The 26,625-nt window shown below is 46.0% G+C and overlaps 1 protein-coding gene across 1 annotated transcript in view; it reads left to right on the top strand.

The window, feature by feature from the left end:
- GARRE1 (granule associated Rac and RHOG effector 1) overlaps positions 1-26,625 on the top strand; it is a 506,156-nt gene that overhangs the window by 371,121 nt on the left and 108,410 nt on the right. Inside the window, exon 12 of the mRNA XM_069216464.1 lies at positions 9,333-9,470. Coding sequence (XP_069072565.1) covers positions 9,333-9,470 — 138 coding nt within the window. The remainder of the gene's footprint in view (positions 1-9,332; positions 9,471-26,625) is intronic.

Consider the following 26,625-nt stretch of genomic DNA (forward strand, 5'->3'; position numbering starts at 1 on the left):
TTCATATTATTTTATAGTCATATATAAAAATGTACATTTGCTTAGTGAAAATGAACTGAGTGTTGGAGAGATGTTGTGTAGGAAGATACAAGTGGAGCATTCCAACAAATATTTTTTTTCTATGACACCTCATTTCTGTGGCTTGCCAACCCAAACCACCAGTGCAACATGGCTTCCTACATCTATCACACTACTGTGATTGATAGCTTAAATAATGTATATTTCCACAACTTGAAGGGATTTTCCAGAGGCATTCACAGTAACAATACTATTTGAGCATACATTTATTTCACCTCACTTGTGTTAGCGTACCTAGTGCTCTGGAATATTAAAGAGGGCTCATTTACGTGCACAGAAGCCAGATATATGGAAATGAAATCTCTTTGTAAGGCTTATGGTATTCCGAAAATCAGACACAAGCCTTGAAGAACCTTAAGACAATGAACTGTGTATCAACTGTTTTTCTTGTTAAGGTAAATTTGGATGATTAAGTACATGTAATCCAGTATGAAGGAATAGAAACATTGGGTGCTGCTGTAACCTTCCCTCAAAAGCCATTCTGAACACTGCAGTCTGCTGATATTTTCATATTTTTATAATGGTGTTATTGGTAAATGAATGATTTCCTAAGGTGCAGTTTGTCTTTCTTATGTGAGCCACACATTATTACAATTGTGACCTTGCATTTACTGGAGGTAGTATGCAGCACGTCCTTCATTTTTGAGGAGGGTGTAAGCAATAAAGTCACATTTAAATATTGTCCATATTTAAAGACGTTTGGCCTGCCCAAATCTGTGCCAAGAGATTAAGAAAGGAATTAGACCGCATGCATTGTCACTTTTCACTGAGGAAACAAGTCTGGGGAAGGAGGTGGCTTGTTTGACCTTCACAAAGGCCTGTCATGTCTTCACACGTACTACATACTAACCCTCAGCAGGCATTAGTAGTTGTAGGCAAGAGGAGCCATAATGAGTGCCACAACTAAAAGAGATTTTGTTTTTACGAGAGAGTTTGCCCCAGTTCTACAAATGACTTTACCACTTTCCTGACATTGAGACAACAGTGTTTGAGGCATGTGTGGCTGTAGATACACATGCTCTGCATATTCCCGCCATCTAGTGTTCGGTCCAGATGTGTGCAAGTTGTTTTTCTTTAAAGAAAGTCTTTTGTGCCACAAGGTGAGTGACTCCCCCCTTCTCGGCGATACTGCACATGGGTATCGGCTGCATTGTTAGATTGTGTTTCTCTGCTGTCTGGTTCATGTGTGCTAACGCTCCAAGTAGAGACTGCTGTCAGATCTCTTTCCTACCCTTTTGTCGTCTGTATTGTTACCAGTCTTGTTTTCTTCCCTGGTGCAAGGAACCTCTACTAGCGGTCGAGTCAACGCAGTTTCCAACGGTGCCAGTCCAGGGCCTCGCCCCTCGGGCCTTTCATCTTTCTCTCGGGGTCGATCTTCCTAACGATGCCCTCCTGGTGATGGGACGTACTCAGTTTTGCATTTTCCTGCATTGCCACGTAAAATACCCCAGGACTGACCCCCACCAGGTCTGTAACTTATGTCTCTCCCCTCTAACACAGAGAGGCTGACTATGAGGCTTTTCGTTTCAAAGGAATGCTGCATGCTGATTGAGCACGCCACCTAAAAATGCAGCGCAGATCTGCCAACGACGCTCCCAACCGATTCGAACACCAGGATGTGGAACACAAGCATCAACCAGAGGCTTTGGTGGCTGAAAAAAAGGCCTCTTCTGTCAAGGCCAGCTCAGAATCGGGCCCAGAGTTTGAATTTGCCATCACCAGTGTATCAATCCAGACTGGCACAGTGAGTATGTTACCCACTGCCCCTCAGCCTCTAGTCAAATCCACCAAATGACTATCTCCTCCACAACAAGAGGCCCGTGTCGGGGCTAAAACATCACTCAAAACCAAAAGCTTCAGTGCCAACAACCTCCTCAGCCTTCATCTCCTCAGGGTTGGCACATTCCTCGGTGTCTACGGCTTCCGCAATGAAACCAAAACTCTGCTCCAAAACTAAAATTTTGGAATTGGTGCCAAAAAAGACAGCAGAGACAGCTGTGGAGTCCATTCTCCAAAAATCACAGGAAAGACTGGACTCTAAGCGGAAACAGATCCACATCTAACCAAAAAACTGGAAGGATATTGGCAAAACCACCCCCTTTCAAGAGGCAACTCTCTTTCCAGGCGGTATTAGATACACCTGTTGGAAAGCGCCCCTTTGCAGGCTTACCTGAACTATTTTTGACTGTGCTCTATTTTGGTTTTGCTGGCTTTAGGACTCTGGGCACTTTACCTCTGCTGACCGGTGTTAACGTCAAAGTGTTCCCTGTGTAAACTGTATTGATGATTGGTTCCCCCATGATTGGCATATTTGATTTACCAGTAAGTCACTAGTAAAGTGCACTATATGTGCCCAGGGCCTATAAATCAAATGCTACTATTGGGCCTGCAGCACTGATTGGGCCACCCACATGAATAGCCCTTTAAACATGTCTCAGACCTGCCACTGCAGTGTCTGTGTGTGCAGTTTTAAAGTGCCATTTTGGCCCGGCAAGTGCACCCACTTGTCAGGCCCAAACCTTCTCTTTTACTACATGTAAGTCACCCCTAAAGTAGGCCAATGGCAGCTCCATGGGCAGGGTGCAGTGTATTTAAAAGGTAGGACATGTACTGGTGTAGTTTACATGTCCTGATAGTGAAATACTGCTAATTACGGTTTTCACTATTGCAAAGCCTATCTCTCTTATAGGGTATCATTGGGATTGCCTTGAAATATCTTGTAAGTGTAATTTTTCATTGAGACCAGATAGAGATGTGGAGTTTGGGGTCTCTGATATCGCAATTTAAAAATACATATTTTGGTGAAGTTTTTTTTTTTTGAATTTTTAGAAAGTGGGCATTTTCTTGCTTAACCACTCTGTATCTCTACCTGTCTGCTGAATACACGTCTGGGTCAGGATGACAGGTGCGCTGTTTGTGTGTTCACTCTAGACCGTCACCCAAAGGGAGCTGATGTGTGTCCTGCATATCCTGATAGCCTGTCACCCAGGCTGATGGGTCTTCCTGAGCTTGAGTGGTGGGAGAATCTGACACTTGCAACTGATTAGGGCTGTACCTACCCTACACAAAGAAGTCTCCAACACCCTGGAGTGTGTCTGGGGCCAGGGTACGGAAAGGCAGGGTCTAGTGCACTACAAAGACTTGACTTTGAAGTGTGCCTACTTCAAAGACTGAAATGGGTATAAGTACTGGTCCTCTCACACCACACAGTTAGAACACTTTTGGACTGAGGTTATTCTGCCAGGAAGATGCTGGAGGAGGGACTGCCACTCTGCCTGTTGCTTTGCTGTGCTGGCCTGCTGCTTCTGTCCTGGAAATGAAAGGACTGGGATTTGCTTACTGCGTCCTGTTTTCCAAGGCTCTCCAAATGCTTGAAATAAGCTTGCCTCAGGGCCATCAAAGACTTCACCTGCCAGCACCTGGGTTCTCCTGAGAGTACTGACTTGCCAATTGGTGCCATATCCAGTTCCTGGGCCCTTAGAAGTGAGCTCTGTTGCAACCAAGAAGAAGCCAACCACATTGACTCCAAAGCGACTTCGTAACCGGCGTCACTGACTCCGCACTGCTGCCTGTCCCAGACCCATGATCCCTACTGAGTGCTACGACCGCAACATGCAAAACAGGCCTGACGTCGCTGCAGTGTCCCCGAAGTCCCAACACAGCCAAGCCACCGACATCCATGACACCCAACTCCACCACAGCACCTGTGGCCCTGTGGTGTGATCATGACACTGCAGAGTTGACACCTCGCATCTTGACCTGCTGGATTCATCGACCCCAGCATTGTCATAAGGAACCAGTGCCACATCACCTCCCCTACCTAGCATTAAAGAACTAACACCTCACCTCCCCCGTAGCAGTAAGGAACTGACACCGCACCGGCTCCAGCAACGCCTCACCTTTCTGACTCCATGCAACTTCTTTGTTTCCTCATCGTTTTCCAAGATACTGTACCTGGGGTCAGTGCGACGCCGTGACTGCCCTGCACTCCATCACGAGTAGCGTTGGACTGTTGGAAGCGGCTCAGTCAAGACTCCGTGATAGCTCCAGTTGGAGGCATTGTGTTTCTAAACGCTATACTAAGATTTAATCTTTGACAATTTGGGTCTTTACTTGTGTACTTATGATTTCTGTTGTCTTCATCTTGTTTTACTCAGATAAATATTGGCAATTTTTCTAAACTGGTGTGAAGTGTGAGCACAAATATTTTACTCATTGCCTCTGAGATAAGCCTGACTGCTTGAGCCTAGCTACTAAGGGGGTGAGCAGGGATTTCCTTAGCTGTGACACTCTCTTATCCTGACTGGAGTGAGGGTCCCTACTTGGACAGGGTGCAAAGCACTACCAACTAGACACCCCATTTCTAACAACTCCTATTCCAACTAAAAAGTAGTAGTCAGACAAGGCCACCAGTCCTTCATCGACAAATCCGCCTTCTCCACCACCAATACCACAGCCACTTCAACCACGTATACCAGACAAGCCTCATTCGCCACATTCTGATATAGAGCCACTAGACATTTCCCCTCAAGGTCCCCCTGCAGATGACCGTGGGCTATTTGACACTGAGGCTTCTACACCCCAAAACGCTGACCCCTGAGACTCATATGAGGATGACCTGCCAGGGAATACAGATCCAGACCTGTACCCAGCACTCCCCTTACCCCCTTATGACTCAAACTTATTAGGAGCTTATAGCGAGGGTGGGTACAATTACACAAGTTACCTCTAGAAGAGGATTTCATGTTTGAATCTTTTTCATCCACACACACAGGCACACAATACTTACCCATGCTGAAAGGCATGCTCTGCCACACAGCGGATATTTTTGAAGACCCTGTCAGGGCATGCGTTATCACCCACAATGTCGATTTAAAAAAAAAAAAAAAAAGGCAAGGCCTCACACTCTGACCACGTACACATAAGGAGACAAGTACCACCTGACTCACTAGTGTTAACTAGTGCTAGCAAGCGAGCTAATTAACAAGTGTTGAGCGACATATCGCCAATTCCATAGAGTCACTAGTATGCTAGGACCGTGTTCACTGGGACGAGATGGAGGAACATCCGGCTCCAGATGAGCACAGGAATGGGGCACAGGAATTAGTTGCAGAAGGGTAACTAATTTCCAGCACCTCCATTAGGTGTGCCCTGGACTTTGCTGACACAGCAGTCAGGAATATTAACACGTGTACTCCTTCGTAGACGTTCGTGACTGCGTATCTCTGGCTCTAAGCCTGATGATCAGCAGAATATACTTAACTCCCTTTTCGATATTAAACATCCCTTTAACCCAAAAGTTAGTGAGACATTTGAAAAAATCAAGGTCACAGTGACAGCTAATTCCATGGGAGCTCTTCAAACCCCTGCCTCTAAAGGCTCCTTTTGTCACTCCACCTACCGCAGTGGGTCAAAGACCACCACTCTGGAAGCTTCCACCTCCTATCAGCGTGGACACTCTCCCACAAAGTCCTACTATAGGGTCTCCTGTTAGGAAACAACACAAAGGGAAGAGACAAGATTACTTTCCCCACATGGTGTCACCACCTGTAGCAAGCAGCAACTCACTTTTCTTCCCCCGGCTCACACTAGACCTGTCGGGGGACTCCGACATGATCTTATCTCCATCTGGCAAAAAATAACAACAGACCAGTGGGTGTTGGACATTATCCAACATGGGTATTGTCTGGCGCTCATTACCACACCTCCCAGCGTTCCACCTCACACTCATTGGCTCTCAATGGAACATCAGACATTACTCAAACAGGAAGTCCAAGCACTCCTTCTCAAAGGAACAATAGGAAGCATCCCTCTCTACCACCAAGGTCAGGGGGGATACTGTCTATTCTCCCTTATTCCCTAAAAAAGGTTATCTCAGGCCAACCAGTACATTCTTTCAGAGTATTTTCACATGGTAGCTGTGCAAGATATTATTCCACTACTTCAACAGGGTGACTTTGTCTACTCTCGAGCTCAAAGAAGCATAATTTCACATACCAATCCACCCAGCCCATCGCAAATTTCTCAGGTTTGTGGTGGACAGAAAACACTACCAATTCAATGTCTTCCCATTTAGGGTCACAACTGTACCATCGGTTTTCGCCAGATGTTAAGCAGTAGTTAGCCACTTATCTCGGCAGATAACAAATACACGGCTTTCCTTACCAGGACGATTAGCTTATAAAAGCCACATCCCATGAATAATGTCTACAGAGTACCCAAGTAACTATCAACCTACTTCACAGCCTAGGATTTACTATCAATCTTCCCAAATCCCACCTGCAACCTGTACAGATACAACCATATCTAGGTGCAATTCTGGTCACACAAATCGTGAAAGACTATCCCAATTCCACCAGAGTTCAGAATTTTAAGGCCCTATTACCTCTCTTTCAACTAAACCAACAGTGAAGACAGTTGTGCATCTTCTAGAGATGACTGTTTCCTGTATTGCTATAGTACCCCATGTCCGTCTACACGTGCGTCCTTTGCAGCAATGTGTAGCTCGTCAATGGTCTCAGTCACAGGGTCACTTCCAAGATCTAGTGTTGTAGACCACCAAACTTAACACTGTCTGCAGTGGTGGAACCCCCAGCAACATGTTGAAGGGGTTGCCTCTTCTGGATCCTGTTCCCCAGATAACTCTCACAACATATGATGCACTCACAGGATGGGGTGCACATCTGAACAATCTCACATACAGGGTGTATGGGACACCAGGGTCTATTTATCAACTTCCTCATACTTCAAGCTGTTTACCTAGTCTTGAAAGCTTTCCTTCCTCACCTAATTCACAAGGTTGTCCTAGTCCAGACGGACAATATGACAGCCATGTATTATGTACAAAAACCAAGGGGACACGGTTTTTATAACTTTCACAACTGTCACAGACCATCTGGGAAATAGGCTCTGCTTCACAACATCCACCTGATGGTAAGAGTATCTCCCAGGCACGGACAGCGACTTTGCAGACTGCTAAACAGGATGGAGCAACAAGTTCACAAATGGGAACTTCACCTACAAGTCCTACTTCGTACTTCCACAGATGGGAGTTTCCTCACATAGACCTTTTTGCAACTGCAGAAAACGTAAAATGCCCAAACTTTGCATCCAGATTCTCACACCCCCTATCCAAGGGCAACACACTATGGATTAGTTGGTCAGGGATATTTGCCTATGCTTTTCCTCCTCTCCTGCACCTTCCATTTCTAGTTCGGAAGCTCATGCAAGCATCTCTCACAATGATCCAAGTAGCTCCCGCATGGGCTCGCCAACCCTCGTTCACAACACTACTGGACATCTCCGTAGTGCTTCATGAGAAGCTCCCCAAGCAGGCCAGACCTTCTCCCTCAGAACCATGAAGGAATCAGGCACCCAGATCCCGAGGATCTGAACCTAACAATTCCGCTCCTGAGGTTATAGACTTTGGTTACTTGCCAAAAGAACATATGGACATTCTTTCAGAAGCACATAGGCCAACCACTAGAGCTTGCTATGAAGCAAAGTGGAAACACTTTATTACTGCCACTCAAAACAAATCAACCCTTTCATGGCCACTGTACAAAATATTGTCTGTTACCTTCTTCGTTTACAAAATGCTGGGTTAGCATTTACATCTATAAGATTACATCTTGCTGCAATGGCTACCTATCTACAGAATAGGCAATACCTTTTTCAAAGTTCCAATGATTAAATCCTTCATGGAGGGGCTCAAAAGAGTTATTCCACCGCAGGTTTACCCTCAATGATTCTTAATATTGCTCTCACAAGGCTCATGGGCCCTCCATTTGAACCCCTGCAGTCATGCCCCCTTCGATTCCTTTCTGTGAAGGTGGCATTTTTAGTCGCCATCACTTCACCAGAACTACTTAGTGAGCTCCTGGCTTTAACCTTGGAAGAACCTTTCTTCCAAATACACAGGGATAGAGTGGTTCTACACACCACCCCTAAATTCCTTTCTAAAGTGGTTCCTCAGTTTCACATCAGCCAATCAATTGCGTTACCATTGTTTTACCCCAACCAGATACTGTTGCAGAAAGAGTTCTACATCTATTAGTTGTTAAGAGCCCTTAAGTTCTATATTGATAGAACTAAAATTGCCAGAAAAACGAAACAACTTTTTCTTGCTTTTTCTCCACCACATAAAGGCAACCCTATATCCAAACCAAACATAGCGAGATGGGTAGTAAAACACATTCAAAGTTGTAATGCCAAAGCCAAACAACTTTTACCTACACATCCTGCTAGGACAAAAAAGGAGCATCTATGGATTTTCTAGGAAACATTCCCATAGCTTACATATGCAAAGCAGCTACATGATCCACACCAGGCACCTTCACCAAACACTGTGTGAATGTTTTAGCATGCCAGCAAGCTAATGTAGGTCAGGCAGTGCTACATACTTTATTTTTCAAACAACTGCAACACTCACGGGTGAGCCACCGCTTTTGAGGCAAACTGCTTTACAGTCTATGGAGAGCATGTGAATACACAGCTGCACATGCCTTGAGCAGAATATGTTAATTACCCTGTAAGCATCTGTTCCTGGCATGTAGTGCTGTAAATTCACATGAGCCCAACCTCCTCCCCGGACACCTGTGGTCATTGCAGCTTATTCTACTCTTTCCCACACTGACATCTCATAACTTACACTCGTTTACACTCCATTCTCACCCTCCTGCGGGCAAAACAATCCATCAGTGGAGTCAGTGCCCATACGCAGTATTACTGAGGAGGTGTCACTCTACCTTGTGACTCAAGAGACTTTCTTCAAAGAAAAACAGCTTGCACATATCCAGACCCAACACTACATGGCAGAAGTATGCAGAGCATGTGAATCTACAGCACTACATGCCATGAACAGATGCTTATAGGGTAGGTAACATATTCCTTTCTCTAATCAACACTCATTAATACACAGGGTCTGCCATTTGGTCTGGTAGCAACCACTTGCACACCATAGGATACATCTCTGCCTGGGTTGATTCTAACAGAATACTGGCCCAAGACCTATTCTTTTGGAACATTTGGAAAAATATTACCTCCATATGTAAAAACTGATTTGCTTGCAGTTTCTTGCAATGGATATCCCTGCAGACAGCAAACCCACTAACACCAAACGTTTCTGAAAAGAATGCCATTGTGTGGTGTCCTGTCTTGTATTAGTCTTGTTAAATATCACTGCCTGTAATGCATTTTTATGTGCAGTAACAGTTCATAGAGAAAATATTTGTTAACTTTTTCATTATATACAGCGATGTGATTAACAATAGCTGGTCAGGTACGCAGGCGGACTCTGCCAGCTCAAGCGACGAGACATCTTCAGCTAATGGAGACAGCCTGTTCTCTATGTTCTCAGGACCAGATCTTGTTGCTGCAGTGAAGCAGAGAAAGTAAGTTAAGTTTCTTTAACATTGGGTTGTTAATGCAACTTTCAAACTAATAATCTGTTCCCCAAGTTACTCTAATCACATCTTCATACTGTTTTAATAGAAAATTTCAGTTTACAGAAAAACCAAAAGCAACGTCTTATCATAAGGCATAAATGTTGCCATGTTTGCATAGTGGGTTTGAAATCAGTTTGTGTAACTGTTGCTAAATACAAATTTTAATTACATATCTGTTGCCAGCGGAAAATCCCTGGGGCCAACCCCGGTCTTGTCTGACATTTGTGGAGATATTGCATCAAAATATAGCAGCACCCACATCCTTGCACACAGAGTAAAATCAACCGACATTTTTTATCACCTCTGGGACGTGACCTCATTCCTGTCAAAGATGTTCCACTGTCTGAAAGTGTGAGGGCATACTCTGTATTTCCCCATTCTGACAGAGAATAGAACACCAAGGTACATTGTGGATCTCAAGACACTCAATATAGCAGGACGTCTAAGAATGACAACTCTACAAGAGGTCATCGCATTGTCACATGAAGCAAAGTCCATTGTGACCCCGAGCTTCCAGGTGCATATTTGCACACCCCCATGCATCTAGCACACCAGCAATTACTTAGGTTTGTGGTGATTCTCAAATCAAGTAGAATCTTGAATAGCTCAGCCTATCGCTCATCATTAACATGTTTGTCCTATTGATGCTGCCACTTTGTATTTATGTGTACTTTTTCAGTCACGGTCCTGAATTGATAAATGATTAGTTCAATTAAAGGCAGGAATAAATAGTTTAGTTTTCTTAATGTGAATCAGATATAGTGGATTCCATAATGTGGGTCCTTGTACCATCAGTGATCAACCACTGTGTTTGGTAATCAAGAATTGTAGTTTGATCAGATGAATGTTGAACAGGGGTTCCCTTCTGGTATATCGTAATGGCAGTTTCTTAAAGCATACTTGTGCAAAGGTCAAGAATGTTTAAGGGATGGTACAGAGCAGCTTCTATTTGATCCTTATTTCCTCAAAAAGCCAGTGAAGTGCTTTTGGTGCACTTCCAAAGTCATCACAGTACTAAGGTTTAGGCGCATTCTGACTGCCTGGTTTTGTCTGTGTAGCTTAGCAGTGAGTCTCTTGAGAGGTCACTTTAGATTCTTGTGGAATTCCATTATGTCACGACCAAAGATTTTGTCAATTATTCTCTGTTGGATTTGTTGTAGGAAGGGGATTTTTCGTAGATGTGAGTTAAGGTTGGTGCCCACACAACTACATTAATTTCATGAGCAAATAAATGTTTGGAGGAAAAACGTATCCTCAGATTCCTTACTTTCAGAGAGGTGAAAGAAAAGTTTCAGAGATGTGTTGACCAATTGAAAGGTATAATCTCATCTGTTTGCACTTCTAGCTAGAATTCCAGTTTGGCTTCATTCATGCAGAGAAAGCTCTTGTTCATGCAGGGGCTCTCAGCACAGAGCTTACAGGTGAGACAGACTTTAGGGTGGGTATGTGGTGCTGGCAAAGCTCAAGACAGCAATAATGGAAATTCATAAATCTCAGAGTGGAATCCTTGCAGACTAATGACTACAGGTGACATTTGCCACGGATACCTCAAAAACACAGTTGGTTTCTCACATGAGGAGCTTTCCACATAGTAGTCACATGTACGTCGGTCTTGAGAGTACACAATATTGGAAACGCTCAGGATACAGAACAGATTGCAGTGGTATAATTTGCAGTATCTCATTAAACGAATGACTGCCTTAGGAGAGCTAGCCAACATTCTAACACTTTCGATGTAATTGCATTGTAACAGACCTGGATTGTTAAATGATGTAGGAAGTTGGCTCTGTATGTACCATTTCAAAGTAAGAAATAGCATGCACAGAGTCCAAGGGTTCCCGTTCGAGGTAAGATAGTGGCAAAAAGATATAATTCTAATGCTCTATTTTGTGGTAGTGTGGTCGAGCAGTAGGCTTATCAGAGGGTAGTGTTAAGCATTTGTTGTACATATGCACAGGCAATAAATGAGGAACACACACTCAAAGACAATTCTAGGCCAATAGGTTTTTGTATAGAAAAATATATTTTCTTAGTTTATTTTAAGAACCACAGGTTCACGATTTACACATAATACTTTAAATGAAAGGTATTTCACTCGGGTATCTTAGGAACTTTGAAGCAACACAATAACATGTACAATTTTGGCATAAATGTCATAAAACTAGACACAGTGCAAAATTCAACAGTTCCTGAGGGAGGTACGTTTTTGTTAGTTGTTCAGGTAAGTAAAGCACCTACAGGGTTCAAAGTTGGGTCCAAGGTAGCCCACCGTTGGGGGTTCAGAGCAACCCCAAAGTTACCACACCAGCAGCTCAGGGCCGGTCAGGTGCAGAGATCAAAGTGGTGCCCAAAACGCATAGGCTTCAATGGAGAACGGGGTGCCCCGGTTCCAGTCTGCCAGCAGGTAAGTACCCAGGGGGGTTTTGTAGGGCACCCGGGGGGGGGACCAAAGTCAGCACAAAAAGTACACCCTCAGCGGCACAGGGGCAGCTGGGTGCAGAGTGCAAACAGGCGTCGGGTTTGCAATAGGTTTCAGTGGGAGACCCAGGGGTCTCTTCAGCGATGCAGGCAAGGGGGCGGGGCTCCTCTGGGTAGCCACCACCTAGGCAAGGGAGAGGGCCACCTGGGGGTCGCTCCTGCACTCGAGGTCGGATCCTTCAGGTCCTGGGGGCTGCGGGTGCAGTGTGTTTCCCAGGCGTCGGGTTCTTTGAAGCAGGCAGTCGCGGTCAGGGGGAGCCTCGGGATTCCGTCTGCAGGCGTCGCTGGGGGGTTCAGGGGGGGTCAACTCTGGCTACTCACAGGGTCGCAGTCGCCGGGGAGTCCTCCCTGTAGTGTTGGATCTCCGCAGGTCGAGCCGGGGGCGTCGGGTGCAGAGTGGAAAGTCACATGCTTCCGGCGGGAAACGTGTGGTCTTTAAAAGTTGCTTCTTTGTTGCAAAGTTGCAGTCTTTGTGGAATAGGGCCGCTGTCCTCGGGAGTTCTTGGTCCTTTTAGATGCAGGGTAGTCCTCTGAGGCTTCAGAGGTCGCTGGACCCTGGGGGACGCGTCGCTGTTGCAGTTTTTCTTGAAGTGGGGGAGACAGGCTGGTAGGGCTGGGGCCAAAGCAGTTGGTGTCTCAGTCTTCTCTGCAGGGCTTCAGGTCAGCAGTCCTTCTTCATCTTCAGGTTGCAGGAATCTAGTTTCCTAGGTTCTGGGGAGCCCCTAAATACTGAATTTAGGAGGGTGTTTAGGTCTGGGAGGGCAGTAGCCAATGACTACTGTCCTTGAGGGTGGCTACACCCTCTTTGTGCCTCCTCCCTTAGGGGAGGGGGCACATCCCTATTCCTATTGGGGGAATCCTCCCTCTGCAAGAGGGAGGATTTCTAAAAGTCAGTCTCCTCAGCTCAGGACACCTTAGGGGTTGTCCTGACTGGCCAGTTACTCCTCCTTGTTTTTCTCATTATCTCCTCCGGCCTTGCTGCCAAAAGTGGGGCGTGGCCGGAGGGGGCGGGCATCTCCACTAGCTGGGATGCCCTGTGGTGCTGTAACAAAGGGGGTGAGCCTTTGAGGCTCACCGCCAGGTGTTACAGTTCCTGCAGGGGGAGGTGAGAAGCACCTCCACCCAGTACAGGCTTTGTTACTAGCCACAGAGTGACAAAGGCACTCTCCCTATGTGGCCAGCAACATGTCTGGTGTGTGGCAGGCTGGTATAACTAGTCAGCCCACACTGGAAGTCGGGTATGTTTTCAGGGGGCATCTCTAAGATGCCCTCTAGGTGTATTTTATAATAAAATGTACACTGGCATCAGTGTGCATTTACTGTGCTGAGAAGTTTGATACCTAACTTCCCAGTTTTCAGTGTAGCCATTATGGTGCTGTGGAGTTCGTGTTTGACAGACTTCCAGACCATATACTCTTATGGCTACCCTGCACTTACAGTGTCTAAGGTTTTGCTTAGACACTGTAGGGGCATAGTGCTCATGCACCTATGCCTTCACCTGTGGTATAGTGCACCCTGCCTTAGGGCTGTAAGGCCTGCTAGAGGGGTGACTGACCTATGCCATAGACAGTATGAGGTTGGCATGGCACCCTGAGGGGAGTGCCATGTCGACTTAGTCCTTTTCTCCCCACCAGCACACACAAGCTGGCAAGCAGTGTGTCTGTGCTGAGTGAGGGGTCCCCAGGGAGGCATAAGACATGCTGCAGCCCTTAGAGACCTTCCCTGGCATCAGGGCCCTTGGTACCAGGGGTACCAGTTACAAGGGACTTACCTGGATGCTAGGGTGTGCCAAATGTGGAGACAAAGGTACAGGTTAGGGAAAGAACACTGGTGCTGGAGCCTGGTTAGCAGGCCTCAGCACACTTTCAAATCATAACTTGGCATCAGCAAAGGCAAAAGGTCAGGGGGTTCCTTTTCCTTACCCCCCCCCCCCCCCCCCAAACGAAAGAGGATGGGACTAACCTTTCCGAAGAGTCTTCATTTTCTAAGTGGAAGAACCTGGAAAGGCCATCTGCATTGGCATGGGCAGTCCCAGGTCTGTGTTCCACTATAAAGTCCATTCCCTGTAGGGAGATGGACCACCTCAACAGTTTTGGATTTTCACCTTTCATTTGCATAAGCCATCTGAGAGGTCTGTAGTCAGTTTGAACTACAAAGTGAGTACCAAAGAGGTATGGTCTCAGCTTCTTCAGGGACCAAACCACAGCAAAGGCCTCCCTCTCAATGGCACTCCAACGCTGCTCCCTGGGGAGTAACCTCCTGCTAATGAAAGCAACAGGCTGGTCAAGGCCATCATCATTTGTTTCGGACAAAACTGCCCCTATCCCATGTTCAGATGCATCAGTCTGCACAATGAAATGTTTGGAGTAATCTGGAGCTTTGAGAACTGGTGCTGTGCACATAGCTTGTTTCAGGGTGTCAAAGGCCTGTTGGCATTCTATAGTCCAGTTTACCTTCTTAGGCATTTTCTTGGACGTACGTTCAGTGAGGGGTGTCACTATTGATCCATATCCCTTCACAAACCTCCTGTAGTACCCAGTCAAGCCAAGGAATGCACTGATTTGAGTCTGGGGTTTTGGAGCTACCCAGTCCAGAATAGTCTGGATCTTGGGCTGGAGTGGCTGAAATTGGCCTCCACCTACAAGGTGTCCCAAGTAAACCACAGTTCCCTACCCTATCTGACATTTGGATGCCTTGATAGAGAGGCCTGCTGCTTGCAGGGCCTCAAAACCTTCTTCAGGTGGACCAGGTGATCCTGCCAGCTGGAGCTAAAGACAGCAATATCGTCAAGATAAGCTGCACTAAAGGACTCCAAGCCAGCAAGGACTTGATTCACCAACCTTTGGAAGGTGGCAGGGGTATTCTTTAAACCAAAGGGCATAATAGTAAACTGATAATGCCCATCAGGCGTGGAGAATGCTGTCTTTTCTTTTGCTCCTGGTGCCATTTTGATTTGCCAGTACCCTGCTGTCAAGTCAAAGGTACTTAAGTATCTGGCAGCACCTAGCTTGTCAATTAACTCATCTGCCCTTGGAATGGGATGGGCATCTGTCTTGGTGACAGAATTAAGTCCTCTGTAGTCCACACAAAACCTCATCTCTCTCTTACCATCCTTGGTGTGAGGTTTGGGGACTAAGACCACTTGGCTAGCCCAGGGGCTGTCAGAGTGCTCAATGACTCCCAATTCCAGCATCTTGTGGACTTCCACTTTGATGCTTTCCTTAACTTGGTCAGACTGTCTGAAAATTTTGTTTTTGACAGGCATGCTGTCTCCTGTGTCCACATCATGGGTACACAGGTGTGTCTGACCAGGGGTTAGGGAAAAGAGCTCAGCAAACTGTTGTAGGACTTGCCTGCAGTCAGCTTGCTGTTGGCCAGAGAGGGTGTCTGAATAGATCACTCCATCTACTGAGCCATCTTTAGGGTCAGTGGAGAGGAGATCAGGGAGAGGTTCACTCTCAGCTTCCTGGTCCTCATCTATCACCATCAACAGATTCACATCTGCCCTGTCATGAAAGAGTTTGAGGCGGTTCACATGGATCACCCTTTTGGGGGTCCTGCTAATGCCTAGGTCTACCAGGTAGGTGATCTGACTCTTTCTCTCTAGCACTGGGTAAGGGCCACTCCATTCATCCTGAAGTGCCCTGGGAGCCACAGGCTCCAGAAGCCAGACTTTCTGCCCTGGCTGAAACTCAACCATAGAAGCCTTTTGGTCATACCACATCTTCTGGAGTTGTTGGCTGGCCTCAAGGTTTTTGCTTGCCCTTTCCATGTACTCTGCCATCCTTGAACATAAGCCTAGTACATAGTCCACTATATCTTGTTTAGGCTCATGAAGAGGTCTCTCCCAGCCTTCTTTTACAAGAGCTAGTGGTTCCCTGACAGGATGGCCAAACAGAAGTTCAAAGGGGGAAAACCCCACTCCCTTCTGAGGCACCTCTCTGTAGGCGAAAAGCAGACATGGCAAGAGGCCATCCCATCTCCTTTTGAGCTTTTCAGGGAGCCCATGATCATGCCTTTCAATGTCTTGTTAAATCTTTCTACAAGACCATTGGTTTGTGGATGGTATGGTGTGGTGAATTTGTAAGTCACCCCACACTCATTCCACATGTGTTTCAGGTATGCTGACATGAAGTTGGTACCTCTGTCAGACACCACCTCCTTAGGAAATCCCACTCTGGTAAAGATACCTATGAGTGCTTTAGCTACTGCAGGGGCAGTAGTGGACCTAAGGGGAATTGTTTCAGGGTACCTATTGGCATGATCCACTACCACTAGGATATACTGGTTCCCTGAGGCTGTGGGAGGTTCAAGTGGACCCACTATGTCCACACCCACTCTTTCAAAGGGGACCCCCACCACTGGAAGTGGAATGAGGGGGGCTTTTGGGTGTTCACCTGTCTTACCACTGGCTTGACAGATGGCACAGGAGACACAAAACTCCTTTACTTTCTGGGACATGTTGGGCCAATAGAAGTAGTTAACTAACCTTTCCCAAGTCTTGGTTTGTCCCAAATGCCCAGCAAGTGGAATATCATGAGCTAAGGTCAGAATGAACTTCCTAAACTTCTGAGGCACTACCACTCTCCTAGTGGCACCAGGTTTGGGATCTCTTGCCTCAGTGTAGAGGAGTCCATCTTCCCAGTAGACTCTGTGTTCCAGTGATTTTTCCTTTGGTCTCTTCAGCAGCTTGCTGCCTAAGGCCTTCAAGAGAGGGACAGGTTTCTTGCCCCTTACACAACTGTTCCCTTGTGGGTCCCCCTGGGCCTAGGAGCTCAACCTGATAAGGTTTTAACTTCATGGGCTCAGTTCCCTCAGAGGGCAGATCTTCCTGGTAAGAGAGGTCCCTCTCTTTTGTTGTGTTGAAGCTGGTTCCCCAGTCTTCTTTTCTTTCCTCTTGGAGGGTTGGGCCATTATTCCAGGCTCCATCACCACTTTTTTTTCACCCTGAGCCTTGCACTTTGCCCTTGTCTTGACACACACCAGTTCAGGGATACCCAGCATGGCTGCATGGGTTTTGAGTTCTACCTCAGCCCATGCTGAGGACTCCAGGTAATTTCCAAGCAAACAGTCTACAGGGATATTTGAGGGGACCACTACCTGTTTCAGGCCATTGACCCCTCCCCATTCTAAAGTTACCATAGCCATGGGATGTACTTTAGTCTGATTGTCAGCGTTGGTGACTGGATACGTTTGTCCAGTCAGGTATTGTCCTGGGGAAAACAGTTTCTCTGTCACCATGGTGACACTGGCACCTGTATCCCTCAGGCCTTCTACACTAGTCCCATTAATTAAGAGTTGCTGCCTGTATTTTTGCATATTAGTCCACCCCAACCTCAGAGACTAATGTAACTTCAGTGTGAACCCTGATTTGCTCTGGGCACACTGTTGATCCCACCTGGAGACTGGCTATTCCAGTGCTAATTGGAGTAGAATTTGAAGTGGAACCTTTCTTGGGACAGGCCTTGTCTCCAGTTTGGTGTCCCTGCTGATTACAGCTATGACACCAGGCCTTTTTGGGATCAAAGTTTTTACCCTTGTACCCAAAATTGGATTGTGAAGAGGCTTTGGACCCTCCCTCCTGAGCAGGTTTTTGGGGCCCTGTAGAAGACTCTTTTACCCTTGGATGTCTCAATACTGTTCCCCTCGGGAGTCTTTGTGACCCCTTTCTTTTGGTCACCCCCTGTGGAAGTCTTGGTCACCCTAGTCTTGACCCAATGGTCCGCCTTCTTTCCCAATTCTTGGGAAGAAATTGGTCCTAGGTCTACCAGATGCTGATGCAGTTTATCATTGAAACAATTACTTAAAAGGTGTTCTTTTATAAACAGATTGTACAGCCCATCATGATCATTTACACCACTGCCATTAATCCAACCATCCAGTGTTTTGACTGAGAAGTCAACAAAATCAACCCAGGTCTGGCTCGAGGATTTTTGAGCTCCCTGAACCTAATCCTGTACTCCTCGGTTGAGAATCCAAAACCCTCAATCAGGGAAGCCTTCATGAGGTCATAGGATTCTGCATCTTTTCCATAGAGTGTGATGAGTCTATCCCTACACTTTCCAGTGAACATTTCCCAAAGGAGAGCACCCCAGTGAGATTTGTTTACTTTTCTGGTTGCACAAGCCCTCTCAAAAGCTGTGAACCATTTGGTGATGTCATCACCATCTTCATATTTAGTTACAATCCCTTTTGGGATTTTTAGCATGTCAGGAGAATCTCTGACCCTATTTATATTGCTGCCACCATTGATGGGAGCTAAACCCATCTCTTGTCTTTCCCTTTCTATGGCTAGGATCTGTCTTTCCAAAGCCAATCTTTTGGCCAACCTAGCTAGCAGGAGGCCGTCTTCATTGAGGATGTCCTCAATGCTTCCAGAGTTGCTGGACTCTCCTGTGAGAGAAGCAGCATCTCTGACTATCACATGTGGAGTCTGGGTTGGAGAATCCCTGGACTCCCTATCTAGGACTGGAGGTGGGAGTTCCTCCAACTCACTAGTGTCCCCCTCTGTGAGGCCATCATCAGAGGGATTGTTTTGGCAAACTCTGCCAAGAGCTCCTGTAGCTGTACTTTGGTAGGGTTTGAACCAGTTTTTTTCTTTTTGATTTTACAGAGAGACCTTAACTCTGACATCCTAAGATGCAGGTAAGGGCTGAGGTTGAGTTCCATCGCTAACTCTTCTGTAGACATTTTGTTTCTAAAAGTTGGAATACTTTTTAAGAATCTAAAACTATCTCTAGAACTTAATTCAAACTTTACAAAACTTTTAAACTCTAAAAGAAATGCTGACAGGGACTAACACAAGGCCCTAGCAGGACTTTTAAGAATTTAGAAAAATAGCTCAAATTTCAAAAATCAGTTTCTAATGACAATTTTGGGAATTTAGTCGTGTAATCAGGTGTTGGCTGAGTAGTCCAGCAAATGCAAAGTCTTGTACCCCACCGCTGATCCACCAATGTAGGAAGTTGGCTCTGTATGTACTATTTTAAAGTAAGAAATAGCATGCACAGAGTCCAAGGGTTCCCGTTCGAGGTAAGATAGTGGCAAAAAGATATAATTCTAATGCTCTATTTTGTGGTAGTGTGGTCGAGCAGTAGGCTTATCAGAGGGTAGTGTTAAGCATTTGTTGTACATACACACAGGCAATAAATGAGGAACACACACTCAGACAATTCCAGGCCAATAGGTTTTTGTATAGAAAAATATATTTTCTTAGTTTATTTTAAGAACCACAGGTTCAAGATTTACACATAATACTTTAAATGAAAGGTATTTCACTCAGGTATCTTAGGAACTTTGAAGCAACACAATAACATGTACAGTTTTGGCAAAAATGGCAATATGCTATTTTAAAACTAGACACTTAGTGCAAAATTCAACAGTTCCTGAGGGAGGTAAGTATTTGTTAGTTGTTCAGGTAAGTAAAGCACTTACAGGGTTCAAAGTTGGGTCCAAGGTAGCCCACCGTTGGGGGTTCAGAGCATGCCCAAAGTTACCACACCAGCAGCTCAGGGCCGGTCAGGTGCAGAGGTCAAAGTGGTGCCCAAAACGCATAGGCTTCAATGGAGAAGGGGGGTTTTGTAGGGCACCTGGGGGGACACAAGTCAGCACAAAAAGTACACCCCCAGCGGCACAGGGGGCAGGCGTCGGGTTTGCAATAGGTTTCAGTGGGAGACCCAGGGGCCTCTTCAGCGATGCAGGCAAGGGGGGGCTCCTCGGGGTAGCCACCACCTGGGCAAGGGAGAGGGCCACCTGGGGTCGCTCCTGCACTGGAGGTCGGATCCTTCAAGTCCTGGGGGCTGCGGGTGCAGTGTATTTCCCAGGCGTCTGGTTCTTTGAAGCAGGCAGTCGCGGTCAGGGGGAGCCTTGGGCTTCCATCTGCAGGCGTCGCTGGGAGGGCTCAGGGGGGTCAACTCTGGCTAGTCACAGGGTCGCAGTCGCTGGGGAGTCCTCCCTGTAGTGTTGGTTCTCCGCAGCTCGAGCCGGGGGCGTCTGGTGCAGAGTGGAAAGTCTCACGCTTCCGGTAGGAAACGTGTGGTCTTAAAAAGATGCTGCTTTGTTGCAAAGTTGCAGTCTTTGTGGAACAGGGCCACTGTCCTCTGGAGTTCTTGGTCCTTTTAGATGCAGGGTAGTCCTCTAAGGCTTCAGAGGTCGCTGGACCCTGGGGGACGCGTCGCTGTTGCAGTTTTTCTTGAAGTGGGGGAGACAGGCCGGTAGGGCTGGGGCCAAAGCAGTTGGTGTCTCAGTCTTCTCTGCAGATCTTCAGGTTGCAGGAATTTAGTTTCCTAGGTTCTTGGGAGCCCCTAAATACTGAATTTAGGGGTGTGTTTAGGTCTGGGAGGGCAGTAGCCAATGGCTACTGTCCTTGAGGGTGGCTACACCCTCTTTGTGCACATTGTGATTGGAGTATATAAACTGAGCCAAAATGGCGGCTCACAGGTCGAGGAAGGCGGCAACGCCGAAACGCGTCCCTGAAGGTGAATAAATATGATCAAACTCGTTATGGCCGTGGAGTGCTGCCTTTTTCCTTTAACTACGGAAGAGAAGTGTGTAACATAATACTCGATGGCACGCGTATGAGGAATAGCACCGTTGACGCTCAGGTGCAGAAAGGGAACGCCGCGAGTGGAGTGTTATTTATATATTTATATATATGTATATATATATATATATATGTATATATATATATATATATATATATGTAGCTGCAGATACACATGCTGTGCATATCCCGCCATCTAGTGTTGGGCTCGGAGTGTTACAAGTTGTTTTTCTTCGAAGAAATCTTTTCGAGTCACGAGATCGAGGGACTCCTCCCCTTTCGGCTCCATTGCGCATGGGCGTCGACTCCATCTTAGATTGTTTTCTTTCCGCCATCGGGTTCGGACGTGTTCCTCTTCGCTCCGTGTTTCGGTTCGGAAAGTTAGTTAAATCTCGGAAAATTCAACGGTATTGTCTGCGTTCGGTATCGGGTTAGTTATAGCAGATCGACACCGAATAAAAGAAGAGCTCCGGTAGCCCTTCGGGGCTTCTATCCCCCGACGGGGCCTGGTCGGCCCGACCGCGTGCGTCTTCAAGGCTCATGGAACGGACCCCATTCCACTTCTGCCCCAAATGCCACAATAAGTATCCTTACACAGATCAGCATTTGGTCTGTAATTTGCGTTTGTCCCCCGAACACAAAGAGGATGCTTGCGAGGCATGTCGGGCATTTCGGTCGAAGAAGACGCTACGGGACCGGAGAGCTCGAAGGCTTCAAATGGCATCGATGCCGTCAGGACACCACGACGTCGAAGAAGAGGAGACTTTCTCCATTGCCGACTCGGACGAGGCCGAAAGTGAGCAGCCGGCAAAAACCGTGAGTAAACCTGCCACGGCCAAAACTCACGCCAAAATCATGAAGGCCCAGGGGACGCCACCGCCGGCAGGCCATGGCTTAACCCGTAAACTCGGTTACCAACCATCGGCACCGAAAAAGGGCACACACGTGTCGAAGACTTCCGACTCCGGTCGAGATACCGGCACAGAGTATACTCGGCACCGAGGTACTGGCTCCGACCAAACTCGACACCGAGATACCGGCTCCGAGCAAAGTCGGCACCGAGAGATCGGCACCCCGAAACTGAAAAAGGTGGCTTCGGAGCCGTGGAAAAAGTTTTGTGCCGAAACACCCAGCATCGGAGCCGAAACAAAGTTCTTATTCCGAAGAACAAGGCCTTTCAGCACAACTACAAGGCCATAAATTTGGACAAGAATTAGGGATGGGGAGCCAGACTATACACAAAGAAGGCTCCATATTCAAAAAGATACAGGGAAAATAAGAACTCTTCCCCCTATTAAAATGAAAAGGAAACTTGCTTTCCAAGACACAGAGAAACAGCCCAAAGCAAAGGTGGCGAAAGAAAAAACTCCACCACGTTTTTCGCCTCATCCATCACCACAGCACTCACCGCAACTGTCACCAATTGCAACACCCCCTATGATGCAATCTCCAACGCACACAGGGATGACCCAGGATGACCCAGATGCATGGGATCTATATGATGCACCTGTATCTGACAATAGTCCAGACTGCTACCCGGCAAGACCGTCACCACCTGAAGTCAGTACTGCTTACATGCAGGTGGTGTCCAGAGCAGCTACTTTTCACAATGTAGCACTGCATGCTGAACCTATTGAGGATGACTTTTTATTTAATACTTTGTCGTCAACACACAGCCAGTACCAGAGTCTGCCGATGTTACCAGGGATGTTAAAACATGCAAAACAAGTGTTTCAAGACCCCGTCAAATGCAGAGCCATTACACCTAGGGTGGAATAAAAGTACAAGCCTCCCCCTACGGACCCTGTGTACATCATGCAACAACTAACACCTGACTCAGTGGTAGTAGGTGCAGCACGCAAAAGAGCAATCTCACAGACTTCTGGGGATGCACCACCACCCAACAAAGAAAGTTGAAAGTTTGATGCAGCGGGAAAAAGAGTTGCAGCACAGGCAGCCAATCAATGGCGCATTGCCAATTCACAGGCTTTATTGGCAAGATATGATAGGGCTCATTGGGATGAAATACAGCATTTTATTGAACATCTTCTCAAGGAGTTTCAAAAGCGTGCACAGCAAGTGGTGGAAGAGGGCCAAAGTATCTCTAACAACCAGATATGATCGGCAATGGACGCAGTGGACACAGCCACCAGAACTGTGAATACAGCGGTCACTATTCAGAGACACGCATGGCTCCGCACCTCCGGATTTAAGCCAGAGATCCAACTGGCTGTGCTTAATATGCCTTTTAATGGACAACAGTTGTTTGGGCCAGAGGTGGATACAGCTATAGAGAAGCTAAAGAAGGACACTGACACGGCCAAAGCCATGGGCGCGCTCTACTCCCCACAGAGCAGAGGCACCCTTAGAAAGCCACACTTTAGAGGGAGGTTTCGAGCCCAAAGCACAGAACCCTCAACCTCACAAGCCAGACCCACATACCAGGGCCAGTATCAAAGAGGAGGATTTCGGGGACAATATAGAGGTGGACAGTTCCCTAAAACCAGATGGAAATTCCAAAGCCCAAAGACCCCAAAAACTAAACAGTGACTTCAATGTCACAAATCCCCAACACATAACACCAGTGGGGGGGAGACTCACAGATTATTACAAAAATTGGGAAGAAATAACTACAGACTCGTGGCTCCTAGCCATTATCCAACATGGTTATTGCATACAATTCCTACAATTACCACCAAATGTGCCTCCAAGAACACACAACATGTCCAAACAGCACTTGGATCTATTACAACTAGAAGTCCAAGCGTTGTTACAAAAAGAGGAAATAGAACTCGTACCCAACCATCAGAAAGGAACAGGTGTTTATTCCCTGTATTTTCTAATACCCAAAAAGGACAAAACTCTGAGACCCATCTTAGATGTCAGAACACTAAATCTTTACATCAAATCAGATCACTTTCACATGGTAACACTTCAAGACGTGATCCCCTTGCTCAAACAACAAGACTACATGTCAACATTAGATCTAAAGGATGCGTACTTCCATATACCCATACATCCTTCACACAGGAAATACTTGATGTTTGTAATCCAAGGAGTACATTACCAATTCAAAGTGTTACCATTCGGGATAACAACAGCACCAAGGCTATTTACAAAATGCCTTGCAGTAGTAGCGGCACGAATCAGAAGACAGCACATACACATATTCCCGTATCTAGACAATTGGTTAATAAAAACTAACACTCAGAAACAGTGTCTTCAACACACAAAATACGTCATAGGAACCCTTCACAAATTAGGGTTCTCAAACTACCTAAAATCACACAACCCGTGTCAAATACAACAATACTTGGGAGCGACAATCAACACAAAAAAAGGGATTGCCACTCCCAAGTCCACAAAGGGTACAAGCATTCCAAAATGTAATACAAAGCATGCACCCAAACCAACAATATCAAGTAAAATTAGTGATGAAACTTCTAGGCATGATGTCTTCATGCATAGCCATTGTCCCAAACGCAAGATTACACATGCGGCCCTTACAACAGTGCCTAGCGACACAATGGACACCAGCACAGGGTCAACTTCAGGATCTAGTGTTAATAGACCGCCAAACACACACTTCAGTTCAATGGTGGAATCCTATAAATTTAAACCAAGGGCGGCCCTTCCAAGACCCAGTGCCTCAATACGTGATCACAACAGATGCTTCCATGGTAGGTTGGGGAGCACACCTCAACCAACACAGCATCCAGGGACAATGGGACACTCAGCAAAAACAACTTCAAATAAATCAACTAGAACTACTAGCAGTGTTTCTAGCATTAAAAGCATTTCAACCACTAATAGCCCACAAACACATTCTTGTCAAAACAGACAACATGACAACAATGTATTACCTAAACAAACAGGGAGGGACACACTCAACACAGTTGTCTCTTAGCACAAAAGATTTGGCATTGGGCGATTCACAATCACATTCGCCTAATAGCGTAATACATACCAGGAATTCAAAACAAGTTAGCCGACAATCTCAGTCGAGATCACCAACAGATCCACGAATGGGAAATTCATCCCCAGATACTACAAACCTACTTCCAAATCTGGGGAACACCTCAAATAGATCTATTCGCAACAAAAGAAAACGCAAAATGCCAAAACTTCGCATCCAGGTACCCACACCCTCACTCCAGGGGCAATGCGTTATGGATGAGTTGGTCAGGGATATTTGCTTACGCTTTTCCCCCTCTCCCACTCCTTCCGTATCTAGTAAACAAATTGAATCAAAACAAACTAATACTAATAGCACCAACTTGGGCACGACAACCTTGGTACACAACACTACTAGACCTGTCAGTAGTGCCTCCTATCAAACTACCAAACAGACCAGATCTGTTAACTCAACACAAACAACAGATCAGACACCCAAATCCAGCATCGCTCAATCTAGCAATCTGGCTCCTGAAGTCTTAGAATTCGGACATATAGACCTTACACAAGAATGTATGGAGGTCATCAAACAGGCTAGAAAACCTACTACAAAACATTGCTACGCAAATAAATGGAAACAATTTGTTTATTACTGTCATAATAATCAAATTCAACCATTACATGCGTCCGCGTAAAACATTGTAAGCTACTTACTACACTTATAAAAGTCTAAGTTAGCTTTTTCATCCATTAAAATACATCTCACAGCAATTTCTGCCCATCTGCAAATTAGACATTCAACTTCACTATTTAGAATCCCAGTCATAAAAGCATTTATGGAGGGTCGAAAAGGGATCATTCCACCAAGAACACCACCAGTTCCTTTGTGGAACCTCAATATTGTATTAACACGACTCATGGGTCCACCATTTGAACCCATGCACTCTTGTAAAATGCAATACTTAACCTGGAAAGTAGCCTTCCTAATAGCTATCACATCTCTCAGAAGAGTAAGTGAAATACAAGCCTTTACCATACAGGAACCCTTTATACAAATACACAAACATAAAGTGGTTCTACGCCCAAATCCCAAGTTTTTGCCAAGAGTTGTATCACCGTTCCACTTAAATCAAACGGTGGAACTCCCAGTGTTCTTTCCAGAACCAGACTCTGTAGCTGAAAGAGCATTACATACATTAGACATAAAAAGAGCACTAATGTATTACATTGATAGAACCAAACAAATTCGCAAAACAAAACAATTGTTTGTAGCTTTCCAAAAACCTCATGCAGGGAATCCAATATCCAAACAAGGCATTGCCAGATGGATAGTTAAGTGTATTCAAACCTGTTATGTTAAAGCAAAGAGAGAACTGCCTATTACACCAAAGGCACACTCCACTCGGAAGAAAGGTGCCACCATGGCCTTTCTAGGAAATATACCAATGACAGAAATCTATAAGGCAGCCACCTGGTCTACGCCTCATACATTCACTAAACATTACTGTGTGGATGTGTTAACAACACAACAAGCCACAGTAGGACAGGCAGTATTACGAACATTATTTCAAACAACTTCAACTCCTACAGGCTAAACCACCGCTTTTGGGGAGATAACTGCTTACTAGTCTATGCACAGCATGTGTATCTGCAGCTACACATGCCATCGAACGGAAAATGTCACTAACCCAGTGTACATCTGTTCGTGGCATGAGACGCTGCAGATTCACATGCGCCCTCCCACCTCCCTGGGAGCCTGTAGCCGTTATAAGTTGATAAAAATAAACGTGTACATTTGTAAACTTGTAAATATAACACTTTTAATCACATTATGTACATACATACATACATACTTACTCCATTGCATGGGCACTATTACTCTATACACAACTCCTACCTCACCCTCTGCGGGGAAAACAATCTAAGATGGAGTCGACGCCCATGCGCAATGGAGCCAAAAGGGGAGGAGTACCTCGAGCTCGTGACTCGAAAAGACTTCTTCAAAGAAAAACAACTTGTAACACTCCGAGCCCAACACTAGATGGCGGGATATGCACAGCAGGTGAATCTGCAGCGTCTCATGCCACAAACAGATGTACACTGGGTAAGTGACATTTTCCATATATATATATATATGTTCGATGGCATGATTAGCTGCAGATACACATGCTGTGCACATCCCGCCAT

Source organism: Pleurodeles waltl, chromosome 12 (assembly GCF_031143425.1).
Source record: "Pleurodeles waltl isolate 20211129_DDA chromosome 12, aPleWal1.hap1.20221129, whole genome shotgun sequence".
In the NCBI taxonomy this organism is placed as follows: domain Eukaryota; kingdom Metazoa; phylum Chordata; class Amphibia; order Caudata; family Salamandridae; genus Pleurodeles; species Pleurodeles waltl.